General features: G+C 41.6%; 1 protein-coding gene across 10 annotated transcripts in view; it reads left to right on the top strand.

The window, feature by feature from the left end:
• Positions 1-20,247, top strand: part of LOC143036394 (E3 SUMO-protein ligase RanBP2-like) — a 216,592-nt gene that overhangs the window by 120,223 nt on the left and 76,122 nt on the right. For all 10 annotated transcript variants that reach the window (XM_076203695.1, XM_076203701.1, XM_076203703.1 and 7 more), the window contains 7 exons: positions 3,454-3,575; positions 4,155-4,337; positions 6,480-7,303; positions 13,166-13,241; positions 13,654-13,806; positions 14,441-14,662; positions 19,589-19,694. In XM_076203695.1, coding sequence (XP_076059810.1) covers positions 3,454-3,575; positions 4,155-4,337; positions 6,480-7,303; positions 13,166-13,241; positions 13,654-13,806; positions 14,441-14,662; positions 19,589-19,694 — 1,686 coding nt within the window. The remainder of the gene's footprint in view (positions 1-3,453; positions 3,576-4,154; positions 4,338-6,479; positions 7,304-13,165; positions 13,242-13,653; positions 13,807-14,440; positions 14,663-19,588; positions 19,695-20,247) is intronic.

Here is a 20,247-nt window from a genome sequence, read left to right on the forward strand (position 1 = left end):
ATGAAGCGGCCTTGCTGTGGATGTGCTGTGTCTTGCGACACTGCTTCTGACCCAGGGCAGTGGGCAAGGTGCAGGGATGACCCGTCATCCAGGAGGTGCTCAGATAAGAGGGAGGGTGGGAGGGGTGTGGAGTGTATTCAGGGATGAAATGGGTGGGAATAATTTTATGCCTTTCCCTTTTTGGCTACCTCGCTTGTAAGGGGGGAAAAAGCCTTGGTATATGTATGTATGTAACAAAATACAAGAAATGACTGAAAATTTTGAAGAAAACTTGTGAGAAAAGTATGCAAAAGATTAAGAAATGGAGTGAAAATGAAGAAAATGAAGAAATTGCCTTTAAAGAAATAGTACAAGATATGCATAAAGTGGAAAAGATACAACGATTCAAGTACATACATACAAGAGAGGTAGCCAAAAAGAAAAAAGGCATAAAAACCATTCCCACCCACTCCATCCCTAATACAATCCACTCCCCTCCACCCTCCCTCTTATCTTGGCGCCTCCTAGATGACGGGTCATCCCTGCATCTTGTCCACTGCCCTGGATCAGAGGCAGTAATGATTCAAGTACATACATACATACATATACCAAGGCTTTTTCCCCCTTACCAGGGAGGTAGCCAAAAAGGACAAGGCATAAAATCATTCCCACCCATTCCATCCCTGAAAACACTCCACAAGTAATTAAAGAAAAGGCAAATTGAGTTAGAGATACTGTGGATAGAAATAATGTATAGTGGTATATGGACTAGGGGGAAGACATGGTCTGGTGAGGTACATTAGAGAAAAAGCAGAAAAAGAACCTGGGAAGTAGCGAAAGATATAGAAGTGTATAGAATTGGACAGTATTCTAAGAAAAGAAATTGACCATTAAAGATGAAAATAAGATAGCAAATGGTAGTAAAAGACATAGAAAAAGCAAGTAATGTAGTAAGGAGGGAACATTACAACAAGATATGGATAAAAAGAGAAATGAGCATTGAGGAAATAGAAAAAGAGAAAATACTAAAAAGTTAAGCTGGGGGGGGGGAGAAGAAATAGAAAAAGATAAAATACTAAAAAGTAAGCTGGGGTGGGGGGAAATGCGAAGAGAGTTGTTGTTGTTCCCTAGACAGTCTGTCCGAACAGTCGCGTTTCCCCAAGGAATGCCATGGCCGAAATGGAGTTTTCCCACAGATCCTTTATGGAGTGTATGTTGTGATGTTTGCATGCGTGATTGTGCATAATGCAGTCCATGACGTGTTGAATAGTATGGGGTGAAGTGTTACATCCTGGGCATTTGTCCACAATGCGGTCATCCAGTCTCTTCTGGTAGCTTAGAAGGGCTGGGTGGTGGCCGCATTGCAGTCTGGCCAGGTTGACCCTGTTGTCTTTTCATGTGTTAATGGAGCAGTGAGTGACGTGATTATGAATATGTTTCCCGAGGCTGATATTTGGTGGTTTTGGAGGAAGAGAAGAGATTATTTGTGTGTGGTATAGATATTTGTGTGTGTGTATGGATTTTTCTTCTTCTTTCTTTCTCTTGGTGTGTGTGGGTGTTCTGCAATGTAGTGTAGCAGGTGTGCTGTGTTTGTGGAGGCTGGAGCAAGTGTTTGTGTGCCTCTCATGTCAAGGTGATCTTTGACTTTGAGGACTTGTTTCATAGTGTAGGTGGTCTGTAGGTGTTCTAAATGTGTAGCCTGTAATTGTTTTAATGCATTGTTTGGTATGGTCTGAGATGTATCTCACTGAGATTAATTGCCCATACTGGACTTGCATAATTCATCACTGAGCGTATGCATTGTTTATATATTGTAGTATTAGTTTCTTTGTTTTGTCCAAATGTTGTTCCAGTAATTGATTTTAGTGTGTTGAGTCTAGATGTGCATTTATTTTTTATGTTTGTGATGTGTTGTTTAAATGACATGGATGTATCATATGTTACACCAAGAATTTTCAGTGTGTGTGTGTGTGTGTGTGTGTAGTATTAGTGTTGTTGATATAGAGATGAGGAATGGATTTGTGTTCTTTTGTCCAGTTGGTGAGAAGTATTGCTGTAGATTTGGTTGGGGCTATTTTGAGTCTTTGTAATAAACCATGTGTTGAGTGTATCAAGGTATGGCTGTATTATTTCTGCAGCTTTGTCTGTGTTACGATGTGTACATGTGATTGTTATGTCACATGCATAGGAAGAGGTTTGTATTTCTGAGGTGTCTAGTGTGGGTATATCATGCATGTATAGTTTAAAGAGTGGGGGATAGAACATGAGGCTGAGAAAATTGTACATCAGAGTGGACGAAACAAAACCAGAAAACAACATAAAGAAAAAAAATTAAAAGTGGCTTATACTAACATTGACTGATTAATCTCAGGATTGAATGAACTAAATGATTACCTGTCAGATGAAAAACCAGACATAATAGGAATTGTGGAGACCAAATTAAGATGTCCAATACCACCTAATAGTGTTGGACACAGGTTATACAATTAATGGATTAAGAACAGAAACAAGAAACAAGGAGGAGGAATCATGTTTTTGGCCAAGAAAAACTTGAATGTGACAAAGGTTACCAAGGGTAAAAACAAAGTAGATATCATGATAGAAGTTGAAGACAGACATAAAAAGTAGAAAGTTTGTGATGACTTATGTACCCTCAAAAATGGACTCTTAGAAAGAGAATGAGTATTCAAAATTGTTAGAAGGTACAAGGCATTCATTAAACGAGATGCTAAAGGATGGAGGTAACCTGGTAGTCATAGGAGATTTTAACTCTAAAGAAATCTGATGGAAGGAGATGATAGTGAAAGGTGGAGAGGACCTATGGGGAAATGTATTATTGAATATGGCCATGGAACATATGACGACACAGTGGGTCAATGAAAATATCAGATATAGAAGTAATGAACTGTTGAGACTGGATTTAATATTTACAACAGAACCCAAAATATTGGATCAAATTAAATATAAACACCATTTGAACAGAGTGACCACATACTAATAGAGTCTGAGTGGTTATGTTTGAATGGTATTTCAGTGCAGCCCAATGGGATTTCTCCCCATCTTCACTTTTTCCACATGAGGGGATAGAGAGGGGGGGGGGGATTGCCAATTGAGTGAAACAGCATTGCTGTGGATGTAGTGATGTATTGCTTTTGACCAAGGGTAGTGGGTGGGATAAGTGACATGGAACTACCTTTCTTGTAAGGGGGAAAGCCCTTGGTAAACAGATAGATTGTATTTGGGAAAACTTGGTTCTGCGACCATGACTAATCTGTGTTGAGGTTGATTTTAAGATAGATGGTGACCTGAGCATGTTTTGCTGACCAACTTTTATGAATGAGCATATGGATAATTAAAACTTGTAGATTTGTCATTTGCAAGAGGGTTAAAGATTTATAGCTATGGAAATTGTCAGACAATTAATTTTACTAAGTTTAACTAAATATTAGATGATGTATGTTTTGTTTGGACCAGGGGAAGAAAATGAAGACCAGCTGTTTTGTGAGCGTGCTAAGCTTTTCCGATATGATGCCAAAGAATGGAAGGAAAGAGGTATTGGGGAGTTCAAGATCCTGAGAGATAAGAAGTCTGGGAAGGTGAGTTGTTTCATTGCTTTAATTCCATTTACATAGTGGTGTGTCTAATATGTTGTTGCATATACCTGATTATTTAGTTGTCAGAAAAATAAATTGATGCAGCCCAAAGGGATTTCTCCCAGTCTTCTCCATGTCTGCATGAGGGGATTGTGAGGGGGTTTGCCAGTTTGATGAAGCTGCCTTGCTGTCTTGTGATACTGCTTATGACCCAGGACAGTGGGAGGAGCCAAGATGAGAGGGAGGAAGGTGGGGTGGATGGGAGTGGAGTATGTGGAAATGGGATGGGTGGGAATGGATTTTATGACTGCTTCTGCTTCTTCTTCTCCCCCTCTTGCAAGGGAAAAAATCATTTGTTATATGTATGTACAGTTCATCAGATCCTTTGTCCTTTGGTTGTCATTGATGAATGAAATTGTTTGCATTGGTCAGACAAGTGCATTAGATATTGCAATTTAAAAGCGTAAAAGTATGTTTGTATTTAGTTTAATCAGGAAAAAATAAAGCAGTGGTATGCCTACCTAGTGTGTAGTACAACAAAATTTATTCTCACTCTCTCTCTCCTGAAAATAAATATATTAGGTACGGATTTTGATGAGAAGAGAACAGATCCACAAGATTTGTGCAAACCATCTTATTAATCAAGACATGAAACTTGGAACATTGCCATCTTCTGACCGTGCCTGGGTTTGGGGAGCTTTAGACTATGCAGATGAAGAAGTTAAAGAAGAAAGGTTTGCAGTCAAATTCAAAACTCCAGAAGTGGTAAGTTTTCAAAATTCTAAAGAAAACCCTCTCCTGTTTGAAATTGTTTCTTAGTCTGTTAAATGGGGGACCATTGACAATGTATGTGCATGAACATCAGTTCCTGCCACTTGTCTTCACAACTAAACCTTTATCTGACTGGGCCCAAGATTTCTTATCAACTGCAACTTTATTTCCATCTTTTCACATAAGGAGAGCTGACAAATCAGCAACTCCCCTTCTAATGCTAGAAGCCATTTGTTGTGAAAAATATGTGTTTTGGGATGAAAGCAAAGAGAAGATTGAAGGAATGGTTGCACCCACAGTGCTGTTTGGAGCAAAGAAACAAATACTTGGAATATAAGGGAGGCAAGAAAGAAGATTGGTTTTATATGTGTGTACATGTATATCTAAGTATAAAGAGCTTTTTCCCTCTTACCAAGGATGTAGCCAGAATCAAAAAGCTTATAACCCCTACCATACTCTCTTCGTTGGTTCATTTATTATTCCTTCTCCATTTTACCAAAACTACTTATTTCAAGAACTGGATTTCCTTTATCGGTCGAACGAGAAACACAGCTTACCCATCTTGCACAATAACAACTAGTTTCCTTCGTGTTTGGCGACAGAACCACTGGATATGCGCTCAATTGCTGCACTTCCTTTCACTTCAGTGTCCAGTGTATGAATGTGGTGTGGGTATATCATGCATGTATAGATTTAAGTGTGTGGAGGTAGGACTGAGCCCTCTGGTACTCTCATCTTAAAGTTTCTGCTGTGTATTGATTGGCCATTATATGACTCATAGGCATTTCTACCTACCAAAGAATTGCCCCCCCCCCCCCTTCTTCTTCTTCTTCTTCTTCTTCTTCTTCTTCTTCTTCTTCTTCTTCTTCTTCTTCTTCTTCTTCTTCTTCTTCTTCTTCTTCTTCTTCTTCTTCTTCTTCTTCTTCTTCTTCTTCTTCTTCTTCTTCTTCTTCTTCTTCTTCTTCTTCTTCTTTCTTCTTCTTCTTCTTCTTCTTCTTCTTCTTCTTCTTCTTCTTCTTCTTCTTCTTCTTCTTCTTCTTCTTCTTCTTCTTCATCTTCTTCTTCTTCTTCTTCTTCTTCTTCTTCTTCTTTCTTCTTCTCCTTCTTTTCCTTCTTCCTCTTCTCCTTCCTTCCTTCCTTCCTTCCTTCCTTCCTTCCTTCCTTCCTTCCTTCTTTCCCCATGCCCGCATTTTGTTTGTGAGGTGTCAGGGGATGGGATTAAAAGCTTTATTAATGTGTAGTGGTATAATATGTGGTCTATCAGATGAGTGGAGTGTAGTGATCTAAAACTGTGGTATGATTTAGCAAGGGCGACATGTTGTGTGACTATTCATAGTACGAGGTGAGCAGTTGGTGGAATGAGTCTGAGAGGATGACCAAGAATAATTTGGATGAATGGGATAAGGGGAACTTTGGATGTATCTGTCAAGCAGGGAAGAGAAGACAAAATATAGGAGTGGAATGAGATAGTGATTAAATGAATGATACAGCCCAAATCAAGGATTTCATCTGCTTCGTAGCTGAGGAGAGGGATGTATATGGTGAAGCAGTGAGTGTAAACCAGCCCTGGCTGTCAGGCCCAGCTGTAAAAGTGCTTTCTTTTGCCATACTGGTTCAGACCCAAGTAGTATGATTGGATAGTTTGTATTCTTGTTCCTACAGTGCTGAAATGGGTGGGTGTTTGAATGTGTCTTTCATCACAAGGTGCTTTGATGGGAAGATATCTTTCATCACAAGGTGCTTTGATGGGAAGATATCTTTCATCACAAGGTGCTTTAATGGGAAGATATGTATGAAGTGGATATGTGTTTTGACATATCCATCCCGTATACATGGGGGAAAGTGTTTTTCATGTGTGGGTTTTATATAATTTGACATTAGTAACCTCTATTTATACAGGGAATGTTCTTTGGTATGTACTTAGGTATCATATTAATCCGAATGTATCTGATGTAAATACAAATGTCACAATAAATAAGCAATCTGATTCAATTACATTGCAAATTTGTCTCAATACTAACATTGTAGGATGTATGTACCTGACATACTTGTTAAATTATTCTTGTTCCATTTGAAATGTAACTTGAGTTGGTTTCATTTGTGTAATCACATGTTCTGTTTTTTTCTTTTAACTAGGCTAATAAATTCAAGGAGGTATTTGAAGAGGCTCAGAAAACTCTTGGTAAAGAAGAAAAGGAGAAATCCGCTGAGGCCGAGCCTGAGCCTGCAACTGAAACTAAGTCAGAGCCTGAACCAGAGGAGGAGGAAGAAGCAGAAGCAGAGGCAGAACAAGAATTGGAGTCGGAGTCAGAGCCTGTTGTATCTAGCAGTACTGATGTAACATCTGCTCCATCCTTGGCCAGTTTGTTCAAGCCTGCTCCTGGATCTTGGGAATGCAGTGGCTGCTTCATTCGAAACAAGGCAGAAGTTAATACTTGCCCTGCATGTAATACAAACAAACCAGGCTATGAACCACCTACAGTAGAGGAGACAAAAACCCCCGCATTTTCGTTTGGTCTTGGCAAGTCGATCTTTGGTTCTGCACCCTCTACTGCAAGTACAACGACCACTGTCAGCTTTTCATTTAGTTGCAGTAAACCTCAGACTACAGTAGCTAGCTCAATCAGCACTTCAACCTCAACAGTATTCTCAGGCTTCAAGTTTTCACCAACGAACACAAGCAAAGAGAGTTCAACAACAAAAGCATTTACTTTCGGAACACCACAGACATCCAACAAAAGTATTACCAGTACTACACCATTTTCATTTTCATTTGCAAGTCCATCAGTTACTGGAAGTTCTCAAGGTGAAGACTCTGCAAAACCAACATTCTCTCTTGAACCCACTGTCAAATTTGCTGAACCAACCACTCCACCCAAGGCCAAAGAAGAAGGGTTCATATTTGGAAGTCCAGGCAAATTTGAGTTTTCATTCAGTGGAGTGAAGACCAAATCACCTAGGTAAGTTAAGACCTTCAGAGTTTCAAGATTTTTTCTCTCCTAATTTATTGACTTCACTTGTCATTGGAAAGCAGAAGTGATAGGATTGAGTATGTGAGGAAGACAGAATGAGAGGTGGGTGGATGGGCTGAACTGGGCTTTGAATACATACATATACCAAGGCTTTTTCCCCTTTACAAGGGAGGTAGCCAAAAAGAAAAAGGCATAAAATCATTCCCACCCATTCCATCCCTGAATACATTCCACTCCCCTCCACCCTCCCTCTTATCTTAGCACCTCCTAGATGACGGGTCATCCCAGCACCTTGTCCACTGCCCTGGATCAGAAGCAGTATCACAAGACACAGCACATCCACAGCAAGGCCGCTTCATTAAATCAGCGACCCCCCCTCTCCGTCCCCCCATGCATAAAAGGAGAAGACGGGGAGGAATCCCTTCAGGCTGCGTCAAATTTTGCTCACACATACTACCTCACCACCCATTCCACCTCATGCATCACAACATCATCCATATACAACCATTCTCCATTCACCCCAGTCTTCTGTCCTCTCCCGTCCTTCCTCAACAGACATTCCCCTTTTCCCCAAAGCCCCCTTCACCCCATCCATCCACCTCATCCTAGGACATCCCCTCATGTTCACTCCCTCCACATCTGCTTTCCATACCTCTTTTACTAGTTTTTCTTCACTCATTCTTTCCATGTGTCCAAACCATCCTAATACTCTTTCATCAACCCTCTCTCCCAACTCCCTTTCCACCCCTGTTCTCCTCCTCACCTCCCCCATCATACTTCTCAGACACCTCATCTCAAAATCATTCAAACTCCTTCTCTCTACCTCTCTTATGTTCCATGCTTTTGCCCCATACAGTGCTGTTGGCACAATCACTCCTTCATACAGTCACCTCTTAGTCTCCATTCCCAAATGTCTATTCCTCATTACACTTTTTAATCCACCAAGGCATTTACTCACTTCTCTCAATCTACATTCTACTTTCACCTCCACTGCACCTTTTCCTGCCACATTTGCACCCAAGTATCTAAAACTATCCACTTCCTCCAGTCGCTCTTTCTTAATGCTCACTTCCAGTCTACTGCCACTTTCACCCTTTGTACATCTCATCACCTTACTTTTACCCACATTTATCTTCAGCTTTCTTCTATCACACACGCTCCCAAACTCTATCACCAACTTCCTCAATCCCTCCTCCGATCCTGCCACAAGCGTAGTGTCGTCCGCAAACAACAGCTGGCTCACCTCCCACTTTTCTCCATTTTCTTTAACCAACTCCAATCCCTGACCCACCACCCTTGCATTTACCTCTCGCACTACCCCATCCATGTACAAGTTGAATAGCCAGGGCAACATAACGCATCCTTGACAAAGTCCCACCTTTACCTCAAACCACTCACTCTCTCCATTTCTAATCCTGACAAGGGCTTTGAATACACAAGGAATATCTCTTGAGTAGGAAAGCTTGGAAAAGGTTGAGATAAATTGAGGGAGATAGTGGTTAGATGAAGGGATGTTTTTCTCATCAAGTTTTTATTGGGTTCTGAGTGGATGAGGAAGGTAGGGGGTTACCGTGTGGTTAAGCAGTGGGGATATACCAACTCTGCTCTGTTGCTTTGACCCAAGTACTGTGACAGGGTACATGGTGACCTTTTATCCTGAGATGCCTATTCAGCCACCCATACTTTCTCAGCACTTTAAAGCAGAATGGTTACCCATTGCTGCCACACTACATGGGTCAGAAGCAGTACAGTGGAATTCAACTTTCAGAGTAGGGCCAGACAGCCAGAGCTGGTTTACTTTACCCCTACTGCTTCACTATTTAGTGACATCCCTCCATATTCACTCAGATTTAACCCCTACAGCATCAGCAGCATATGTCGTATGTTGCAATTGTTTTATGGATTGAGCATCAGCAGCATACATCATATGCCACAATTTCATAAATTCACCAGGAGGTAAATACAAAAAGTTATGGAAGTCTTGATATCTGACCTTTATAGGTCAGATATCAAGACTTCCATAACTTTTTGTATTTACAGTTTAATGTACATAAAAAAAACATACTGACAGTATTCTATATAATTCCACCATCTACATCTTATCAAATTTGGCAAAAAACAGTTTTATCTTCGTTTCATTGCGTCGTCTGCTATTCGAAACATTCCGCCCGTGCGCTTCGGGAAAGGTTCGGGGAATTCCGAGTTTGTGACGTCACAGTTGCCAAACAAACAATATTGTTACTCTGAATATCTAGACTTCGGAAAAGTGGTATGCGAGGCGCAATTAAAAGTGAATTTTCTGAATAAATTCTTCTGTAATAGGTAAAAACTTTATTTGTATGCTTTTAAAAAGTACTTTTTCGATGATTTTTAGTGAATGGTATATCTGTTGATATCTGACCTTTAAGCTTTCTACACTTGACTAGTCTTTTCTCATTCATTCTTGCCATATATCCAAACCAGTCTTCTGTCTTACCTCTACTTTCCCTATCTTTGTGTATGTCTGCATACCTAAGGCTTTTTCCCCTTTACAAGGGAGGTAGCCAAGTCAAAAGGCATATACCCACTCCCATCCACCACCCTTCTCTCTCATCCATGCTCTTCATGGATGACAGGTCATCCCTGTATCTCGCCCACTGCCCTGGGTCAGAAGCAATGCAACAAGTTTGCTTCACATAATAAACAACCCCCCTTCATCCCTGAAACAGAAAAAGAGAAGACTGGGAGAAATCCCTTCAAGCTGTGTCAAAATATCATTTACACATAACCATTCCCTACTCTCCCCTTCCATTCTTTCATCACAGTATCATCTATACAGAAAGGCACTGTGGGAGGTTATGTGGATATACGGGATAGGAGGAAAGCTTCTCGGAGTTGTCAAGAGTTTTTATGAGAGTAGTAGAGCTTGTGTCAGGATTAGAAATGGAGAGAGTGAGTGGTTTGAGGTAAAGGTAGGACTTCGTCAAGGATGCGTTATGTCACCCTGGCTGTTCAACTTATACATGGATGGGGTAGTGCGAGAGGTAAATGCAAGGGTAGTGGATCAGGGAATGGAAATGGTTAAAGAAAATGGAGAAAAGTGGGAGGTGAGCCAGCTGTTGTTTGCGGAGGACACTGCGCTTGTGGCAGGATCGGAGGAGGGATTGAGGAAGTTGGTGATAGAGTTTGGGAGAGTGTGTGATAGAAGAAAGCTGAAGATAAATGTGGGTAAAAGTAAGGTGATGAGATGTACAAGGGGTGAAAGTAGCAGTAATCTGGAAGTGAACATTAAGGGAGAGCAACTGGAGGAAGTGGATAGTTTTAGATACTTGGGTGCAAATGTGGCAGGAAAAGGTGGAAGTAGAATGTAGATTGAGAGAAGCAAGTAAATGCCTTGGTGGATTGAAAAGTGTAATGAGGAATAGACATTTGAGAATGGATGCTAAGAGGAGACTGTATGAAGGAGTGATTGTGCCAACAGCACTGTATGGAGCAGAAACATGGAACATAAGAGAGGAAGAGAGAAGGAGCTTGAATGTGTTTGAGATGAAGTGTCTGAGAAGTATGATGGGGGTTACTAGGCTAGATAGAGTGAGAAATGAGGAGGTGAGGAGGAGAACAGGGGTGGAAAGGGAGTTGGGAGATAGGGTTGATGAAAGAGTATTAGGATGGTTTGGACACATGGAAAGAATGAGTGAAGAAAGACTAGTAAAGGAGGTATGGAAGGCAGATGTGGAGGGAGTGAACATGAGGGGACGTCCTAGGATGAGATGGATGGATGGGGTGAAGGGGGCTTTGGGGAAGAGGGGAATGTCGGTTGAGGAAGGACGGGAGAGGACAGAAGACAGGGGTGAATGGAGAATGGTTGTATATGGAAGATGTTGTTATGCAACAGGTGGAATGGATGGGGGGATGGGGGTGAGGTAGTGTGTGTGAGCAAAATTTTGACGCAGCCCGAAGGGATTTCTCCCCGTCCTCTCCTTTATATGGGGGGGACAGAGAGGGGGGGGTCGCCGATTTATTGAAGCAGCCTTGCTGTGGATGTGCTGTGTCTTGCGACACTGCTTCTGACCCAGGGTAGTGGACAAGGTGCAGGGATGACCCGTCATCTAGGAGGTGCTAAGATGGGAGGGAGGGTGGAGGGGTGTGGGGTGTTTTCAGGGATGGAATGGGTGGGAATGATTTTATGCATTTTCTTTTTTTGGCTACCTCCCTAGTAAGGGGGAAAAATCCTTGGTATATGTATGTATGTATGTATGTATCATCATCTATACACAACCATTCTCCATTCACCACTATCTCTTGCCTTCTCCTTTCCTTGCTCAACAGACATTTGCCTCCTACTCAAAGCCCCTTTCAGCCCATCCATCCATCTTCTCCTCAGTCATCCCCTCAAGTTCATTCTGTCCACCTCTGCCTTCCACACCTCTTTTACTAATCTTTCTTCACTCATTCTTTCCATGGGTCCAAACCATCCCAATATATTTTCATCAACCCTATCTGCCTCTCTCCTTCTCTCCTTCTCATTTCTCTACCATACTTCTCAGACATTAAAATTTTTCTTTCCACTTCTCTTAACTCCTAGAATATTATGATGCCTTTGTAGATAACTTTGTAGGTGCAACTGGGTATTTGAGGATGCTGGCATCAATATCCTGATTATATTTATTTTGTAGATATAGCAGTGACTCCCATATTTTGTGAACAGGATTGATCTCTTTTTCTATTGTTATAAATATTCAGGGTGAAAGAGTGTGATAATGCACATATTGTGATGCATCATTGTACATCAGGCAAACTAATGTATGCACAAGTATTCATCTTGTATTACGTATACCTAAAGCTTTTTCCCCCTTACAAGGGAGGTAGCCAAATAAAAACAAAGGCATAAAATCCACTCCCACCCATTCCATACCCACATACTCCTCCCTTTCACCCCCCCTCCCTCCCTCTTATCTTGGTTCCTCTTGGATGACTGGTCATCCCTGCATCTCACCCACTGCCCTGGGTCATAAGCAGTGTTGCAAGATACAGTACATCCACAGTAAGGCTGCTTCATTAAATTGAAAGAAAAAAAAAAGAATAAAATGTCCCATCATCCATGCAGAACCATTCTCCGTTCACCCCTATCTTCTGTATTCTCCCATCCTTCCTCAACAGACATTCACCTCTTTCCCAATGCCCATTATACTCCATCTCATCCTTGGTCACCCCCTCATGTTCACTTCATCTACCTCTGCCTTCCACACCTCTTTTAATAATCTCTCTTCACTTGTTCTCTCCATGTGTCCAAACCATCCCAGTAATCTTTCATCAACCCCATCTCCCAATTCCTTTTCCAAACCAGTTCTCCTCACCTTGTTTCTCACTCTATCTAGCCTAGTAACCCCTATCATACTTCTCAGGCACCTCATCTCAAACACATGCAGACTCCTCTTTTATGTTCCATGTTTCTGCTCCATACATATAGCCTGTCCATTTTGTCCAGCCTCTCACCTTTCAAACTCTTTTGCAGCCTGCCAGTCATCATTATTTGGACATCTTTTCACCAGACCTTTGCAGGGTAGTTAGAACATTTTATGATATATATATACACACATACATAATAAGGGCCTCTCCCTTATTAAGGAGGTAGACAAATCAGAGTTGCACACATACTCCCACCCATTCCACTCCCATCCACCACCCATGTTTCCAATTTCTTGTAACTCTTCATGTAGCCTGTAATTTGTGTTGCTGTGCATTTCACAGAATGCCTCATTAGTTTTTCTTCTTGCATAATTAATGACCACCAAGTTCATGAAAATTGAATATATAATTTGACTGCATCATTGCATATATTGTATTATTGATATATTCTATGAATAACAGATCTCGTGATGTTAGTGTTTGTGAATCGGAGGAGGGCGTTGTTGAAGAAGATGATGGAGACCATTTATATTTTGAGGTGAGCTTTTCATAATCATATGAGGAAATATTTATTTTAACCATTTCACTGGTAGCATCCAGAAGAAATTGTCATAAAGGGTTAGTCATTATGGGTTTCACCATTTTGTTGCCCAATACAAGACTTTCCTTTAGCTGAACAAGATTATTTGTTGATAGCCAGATTAATATGCAAATTGTGAATAGCAGTATGATTTATAGAATGTGGTGGCTAATGGGATTCTATCCAAATTTGGGGGAGAACCCAGAACTTTAGGGGCTACCCAGCATTCATGAAGACTCCTATCAGTTGACATTACTCAAAACAAAACACTAGTTGTAAGGATTAAATCTATCTTTGTATGAAAATATTTCACAGATGATAGTTGAAAACGGGAACATAAATTTTGACAATTTTTCTTCTGTATCCCAAGCCTGTTATACCCCTTCCTGACAAAGTGGATGTCGTAACAGGAGAAGAGAATGAAGAGGTTTTGTATTCTCACCGTGCCAAATTGTATCGCCTTATTCAAGGAGAATGGAAGGAGAGAGGAATTGGTGACATAAAGGTCCTAAAGCACAATAAGGTGAGTGTATTGTTGTACAAGATTAAGATGTACCATTTATCCATGAAGGTAACTTTGTTTTATATATATATATATATATATATATATATATATATATATATAAATATATATATATAAAATTTTAGTGTATGTGTGCCCACACATTCACAATTTTCACAATATGGAACTTTTTTGGGTGCAGAAATAGATAATTGCATAGGTTTTCTTATATACAAAAGGTTTTGTGTATACAAGTTTTTTGTACAGATTGTAAATCATAGTATATGTGAATTATTTAACAATGCTTATACCTATACATACGTACATACACACAATATAAAATTGGTGCAAAGGTAATAAAGAAAGTGGGATCCAAAAAAGACCTGGGAGTAATCATCACAAAGGATATGTCCCCTAACAAACAGATAAACAACATTGTCAATGAAATCTATAACTTGCTAAGATCAATGAAAGCGGCATTTACTTACATGGGCCAAGAAATGGTAAAGAAAATACTAGTTACACTGATAAGGCCCACTCCTACCTTTCCCGCCATATTCATACCCAAGTATCCACTTCCTTCAGTCTCCCTTAATACACCTATCCAATTTGCTTATATATATATTTACATAGTGTATCCATGGATGTATTTCAGACTGGAAAGATCCGATTGTTGATGAGGAGAGAGCAAGTGCTGAAGTTGTGTTTGAATCACTATATGGCAGCTGATATGGAGTTTAGAAAGAAGGATGATAAGACATATTATTGGGTAGCAACAGATTTCTCAGATGGTGAACCCAAAAAAGAGACTTTTGCTGCTCGATTTAAAACTTCAGAAATTGCTCACGAGTTCTTGGCTGCTGTCAGTAATAGTAAGGTTAGTTGGTATGATTTTTTAAACATGCAGTTTTAGCATATAACAAAGGCTCCCCCTTGTGATGGTCTGTGTGCACATGTAGAATGTACTGCCTTTGACCCATGCACTGATGGAAATGATTGTACACTTCTAAGGTGTTGATATTGGGTGAATAAAAATAGAAATTGCCACTCGATGCAGAAACTGTCACATAAGCATATATGTACATATAAGCTCTATTAGGAGCTTAGAGGATTTTAAAGGGGAGAAAATGGGTATGGGATAGGTGAAGGGTGGGTGCATGCTTTGGCTGGCAACCTTCCTCATGAGGGAAAAGAAATCTTTTGGTGTGTATGTTTGTCTGTATTATGTCTTTGGTGTCTTGCTTTCCTCATGAGTGGACGAGGGAGGACATTTGCCATATGATGAAGTGGTGGGGCTAAACCAGTTTCGGCTTTTGGGCCCTACTTTGTAGGTGTGAATGGATGAGATTTAGTTGCATCCCTTGGGGATTTCTTCTTGGCAGTTATGTAAATTTGTAAGTGAATGAAAGGGGGAGGGTTGTCATATAATAGAAGTTTGGGGGTAGGGGTAAACCAGGTGTGATACCACAGTCTTGCAGAGATGCTTTGTCTTGTAATACTGTCCCTGACCATAGCAGGGAGCAGGGATGACTTTGTATACATAAGGTGGTAAGGTTAGAAGAAATTTCAGGGAGGAGGGGGTGCATGCGTGTATTAATGTATATACCAAAACGCCTTTAACCATTTCAGTATGAGTAAAATTCTCACGTGCAGCATCAGCTGCCATATGTACACTGCATCACACGACTGAATTCTCCCACCACCATCACTACTATATGGGGATCCAGAAGAGTTAGTCAAAGAAGTTGTAAAAAACAGTTTTAAGGGGACATCAGTATTACAAGACAATACCAAAAGCATTTGGCTCCATGCTTTCATGCAGTCACCATCCCAGTATAGGGATATATCCTTGTTTTCTCCATTTCCATGTGAGGGGAGGGGGAGGGAAGGTAGCCATAAAATCCAAGCCCTTGTCTCGTACAGTGTCATAGGTAAAGTCACCCCTTAATAATTTTCAATTTGCATCCATCCCCAGGTGCATACTTGTCACAACACTTTTCATTCTCCCGTAGAAATTTTACTTGCATCCCTCTCTATATGATATATCTATTCCTTAACATGTGTGACCTACTTAAGTACTTAAAACTAACCACTTCCATACGGTGACGCCTACGTATGCGTCATGAGGAGCAAGTGGGTACGCGATGATGCCGACATCGGCGTCTTGATTATATTTATTGTAGTCCCCCCCCTGTGGTGGGGGAAAAGAATACTGCCACCAAGTATTCCCACTTGGATCGTAAGAGGCGAGAAGAAAGGGACGGGGATTGGGACTAGGCATCCTTCTCCTTGTAGCCCCACAGGGGAAATTCCTAAAAAAAAGAAAAGAAGGCATAAGAGGGGCTGGAAAGCCTCGGACCAGCACCCTAAGGTTTGGGTCTTTTAATGTGCGTGGATGTGGTACAGATGAGAGTAAAAGGGAAGAGATAGGTAGTATGTTTGTCAGAAGAAAGATGGATGTGTTGGCTTTGAGTGAATCTAAGTTGAAAGGGAAGGGTGAGTGTAAATTTGGGAGTGTAAGTGGGAGGTTATCAAGAGTGAAGAGAGGGCGAGGGAGGGAAGGGGTGGCCATTCTAGTAAGTGAAGAGATAGGTATATGGGTAGTGGAGTGGAAGGAGGTTTCCTCAAGGATAATGTGGATGAAGGTGAAACTGGGGAAGGAGATGTGGGTCTTTATAAGTGCTTATGGGCCTGTCAGTGAGAAGAGTGTAGAAGAAAGGGAGGCCTTTTGGATAGATCTTAATGAGTGCATAGAGGATTTGGGAAGAAATGTCAATGTGATAGTACTGGGAGACCTTAATGCTACGGTGGGAAATGATCCAATCAATGGAGTGGTAGGGAAATGTGGAGTTCCAGGAAAGAATTGTAGTGGAGAGTTGATGGTGGAAATGTGTCTAGAAAGAGAGTTGATGATAGCAAATACAGTGTTTCGGAAGAAAGTCAAGCATAAGTACACATGGGAGAGGGTGGTGGAGTGAAGGGTGGTAGATAGAGCGCTAATGGATTATGTAGTGGTAAATAGGATTATGATAGGAAGAGTTAAGGATGTACATGTGCTAAGGGGAGAGGGTGGGGGAATATCAGATCATTTTTTGGTGGAAGGTAAGTTGAAAGTGGAGGATAGATGGAGGAAGAGGAAAGGGACAAAAGGTAGGGAGGTTCTTAGAGTGAACTCTTTGAATGAGAAGGAGAAGGAGTACGGAAAGAAGCTGAAGGAGGAGTGGGAGGGAGTAAAGGGTAGAGTAGAGCTGGGTGTGGAGGAGGAATGGGGATGGTTCAAGGAGGGAGTCATAAAGTGTGCAAGGATGGTGTGTGGAAGAAGGACAGGGGCAAATAGAAGAAAGGGTAGTGAATGGTGGGATGAGGAAACAAAAAAGTTGTAGAAGAGAAGCGAGCATTCACAGATTGGTTACAAAATAGGACGAGGGAGTCATATGAGAGGTACAAAGAAAAGAAAAGAGAAGTAAAGCAAAAGGTAAAGGTTGCAAAGAGGAGAGCAGATGTGAAATGGGGTAAGAGTTTGACAGAAAATTTTGAAAGTAATTAAAAGATGTTTTGGAAAGAAATTAAGAGAGGAAGAGGAGGCGAATCAAGTAGAGAAGAAAAGGTAAAAGGTGCAGATGGAGAGATGATAATGGAAGAGAAAGTAAGGGGAAGATGGGCAGAATATTTTAGGGAGTTGCTTAATGTGAAGGAGGATTGGGAAGGAAAGATTGCTGCAATGGGAAGTGCGAAGAAAATGAGAGTGATGAATGAGGAGAATGGAGGAGAAATAAGGAAGGATGAAGTGAAGACAGTTGTTAAGATGATGAAAGCAGGTAAGGCACCTGGTCTGGATGGATGCCATGCGGAATGTCTGAAAAAGGGAGGTACAGTGATGGTGGACTTGTTGGTGAGGTTATTTAATGTTTGTTGGAGAGGGTAGAGTGCCAGAGGACTGGAGGAGTGCCTGTATAGTTCCTCTTTACAAGGGAAAAGGGGACAAGTGTGAATGTAGTAGTTTCAGAGGGATTAGCTTGTTGAGTGTAGTTGGGAAGGCTTATGGGAGGATCTTGGTTGAGAGGATTAGGAGAGGAACAGAAAGAGTAATTGGTGAGGAACAGTGTTGATTTGGGACAGGTAGAGGTTGTGTAGATTAGATCTTTGTGGTAAGACAGATATGTGAGAAAGGGGAAGGATGTTTTTTGGGCTTTTATGGATCTGGAAAAGGCATATGATAGGGTAGACAGAAAGACACTGTGGTAGGTTATGAAGATATACGGGATAGGAGGAAAGCTTCTGGGAGCTGTCAAGAGTTTTTATGAGAATAGTAGAGCTTGTGTCAGGATTGGAAATGGAGAGAGTGAGTGGTTCGAGGTAAAGGTGGGACTTCGTCAAGGATGCGTTATGTCACCCTGGCTGTTCAACTTATACATGGATGGGGTGGTGCGAGAGGTAAATGCAAGGGTAGTGGGCAAGGGATTGGAGATGGTTAAAGAAAATGGAGAAAAGTGGGAGGTGAGCCAGTTGTTGTTTGCGGACGACACTGCGCTTGTGGCAGGATCAGAGGAGGGATTGAGGAAGTTGGTGACAGAGTTTGGGAGAGTATGTGATAGAAGAAAGCTAAAGATAAATGTGGGTAAAAGTAAGGTGATGAGATGTACAGGGGGTGAAAGTGGCAGTAGACTGGAAGTGAGCATTAAGGGAGAGCGACTGGAGGAAGTGGATAGTTTTAGATACCTGGGTGCAAATGTGACAGGGAAAGGTGGATTGAAAGTGGAGGTAGAATGTAGATTGAGAGAAGCGAGTAAATGCCTTGGTGGATTAAAGAGTGTGATGAGGAATAGACATTTGGGAATGGATGCTAAGAGGAGACTGTATGAAGGAGTGATTGTGCCAACAGGACTGTAAGGGGCAGAAACATGGAACATAAGAGAAGAAGAGAGAAGGAGTTTGAATGTGTTTGAGATGAGGTGTCTGAGAAGTATGATGGGGGTTACTAGGCTAGATAGAGTGAGAAATGAGGAGGTGAGGAGGAGAATGGGGGTGGAAAGGGAGCTGGGAGATAGGGTTGATGAAAGAATATTAGGATGGTTTGGACACATGGAAAGAATGAGTGAAGAAAGACTAGTAAAAGAGATGTGGAGGGAGTGAACATGAGGGGATGTCCTAGGATGAGGTGGATGGATGGGGTGAAGGGGGCTTTGGGGAAGAGGGGAATGTCTGTTGAGGAAGGACGGGAGAGGACAGAAGACAGGGGTGAATGGAGAGTGGTTGTATATGGATGATGTTGTGATAGCATGAGGTGGAATGGGCAGGTGGATGGGAGGTGAGGTAGTATGTGTGAGCAAAATTTGACGCAGCCCGAAGGGATTTCTTCCCGTCCTCTCATTTTATGCAATGGGGTGACGGAGAGGGGGGGTCGCTGATTTAATGAAGCAGTGGACAAGGTGCAGGGATGACCCGTCATTCAGGAGGTGCTAAGATAAGAGGGAGGGTGGAGGGGTGTGGAGTGTATTCAGGGATGGAATGGGTGGGAATGATTTTATGCCTTTTTCTTTTTGGCTACCCCCCTTGTAAGGGGGAAAAAGCCTTGGTATATGTATGTATGTACCTACATAACCTCCATTCTCTCTAAACTGGCTTCATCATATTTTCCATGGTTATCAAAATTCACGGGTGAAAGAGAACGAACGATTGAGCACTGACTTTATTTTTTTTAATGCTATTATTATGACGCAACTTCGCATGTTGGGCAGCTAATGCTGCCAAACGTGATGTGCCCCGGAGTGAAGAGGTTAACCCTCTATTTTTTTTTTTTTAGGTGCAGTTAGGTGGTTCACCCCTAGAATTGGAAACGAGTACAGTAGATACAACCACCACGGAAGTAGTTACAACAAGTATTGCTAATGACAACACAAAAACTGAAGGTATGTATGATTTACCAAGGTTTTGGACCATGTGCTTAACTCATGTTAGTTATTTCCCCTCTGGGTAAGAGTTTCAATGCTTAGCCCAATGTATGGGTAATACTTGTTACATACACACACGCATACATCCATATACCAAAGGCTTTCTCCCTCTTACAAGGGAGGTATCCTAAACACAAAGGCTTAAAACCACTCCCACTCATTCCATCCACTACATACTCCACTCCCCTCTACCCTCTTCCCTCACACTTATCTTTGCACCTCCTGGATGACAGGTCATCCCTGCATTTTGACCATTTCCCTGGGTCAGAAGCAGTGTTGCAAGGCACAGGACATCCACAGCAAGGCCATTTCATTAATTTGATGACCCCTTGCATCCCCTCATGCAGAAAAGGAGAAGGGGAGAAATCCCTTCAGGCTGCGTCAATTCATTTCTCATTCATACTCCCTCACCCCCCCATCCCCAACCCACTCCCCTCATTCATCACAGCATCATCCATACACAACCATTCTCCATTCACCCTGTCTTCTGTCCTCTCCTGTCCTTCCTCAA

Source organism: Oratosquilla oratoria, chromosome 20 (assembly GCF_046742065.1).
Source record: "Oratosquilla oratoria isolate Oo_2021 chromosome 20, ASM4674206v1, whole genome shotgun sequence".
NCBI lineage: Eukaryota > Metazoa > Arthropoda > Malacostraca > Stomatopoda > Squillidae > Oratosquilla > Oratosquilla oratoria.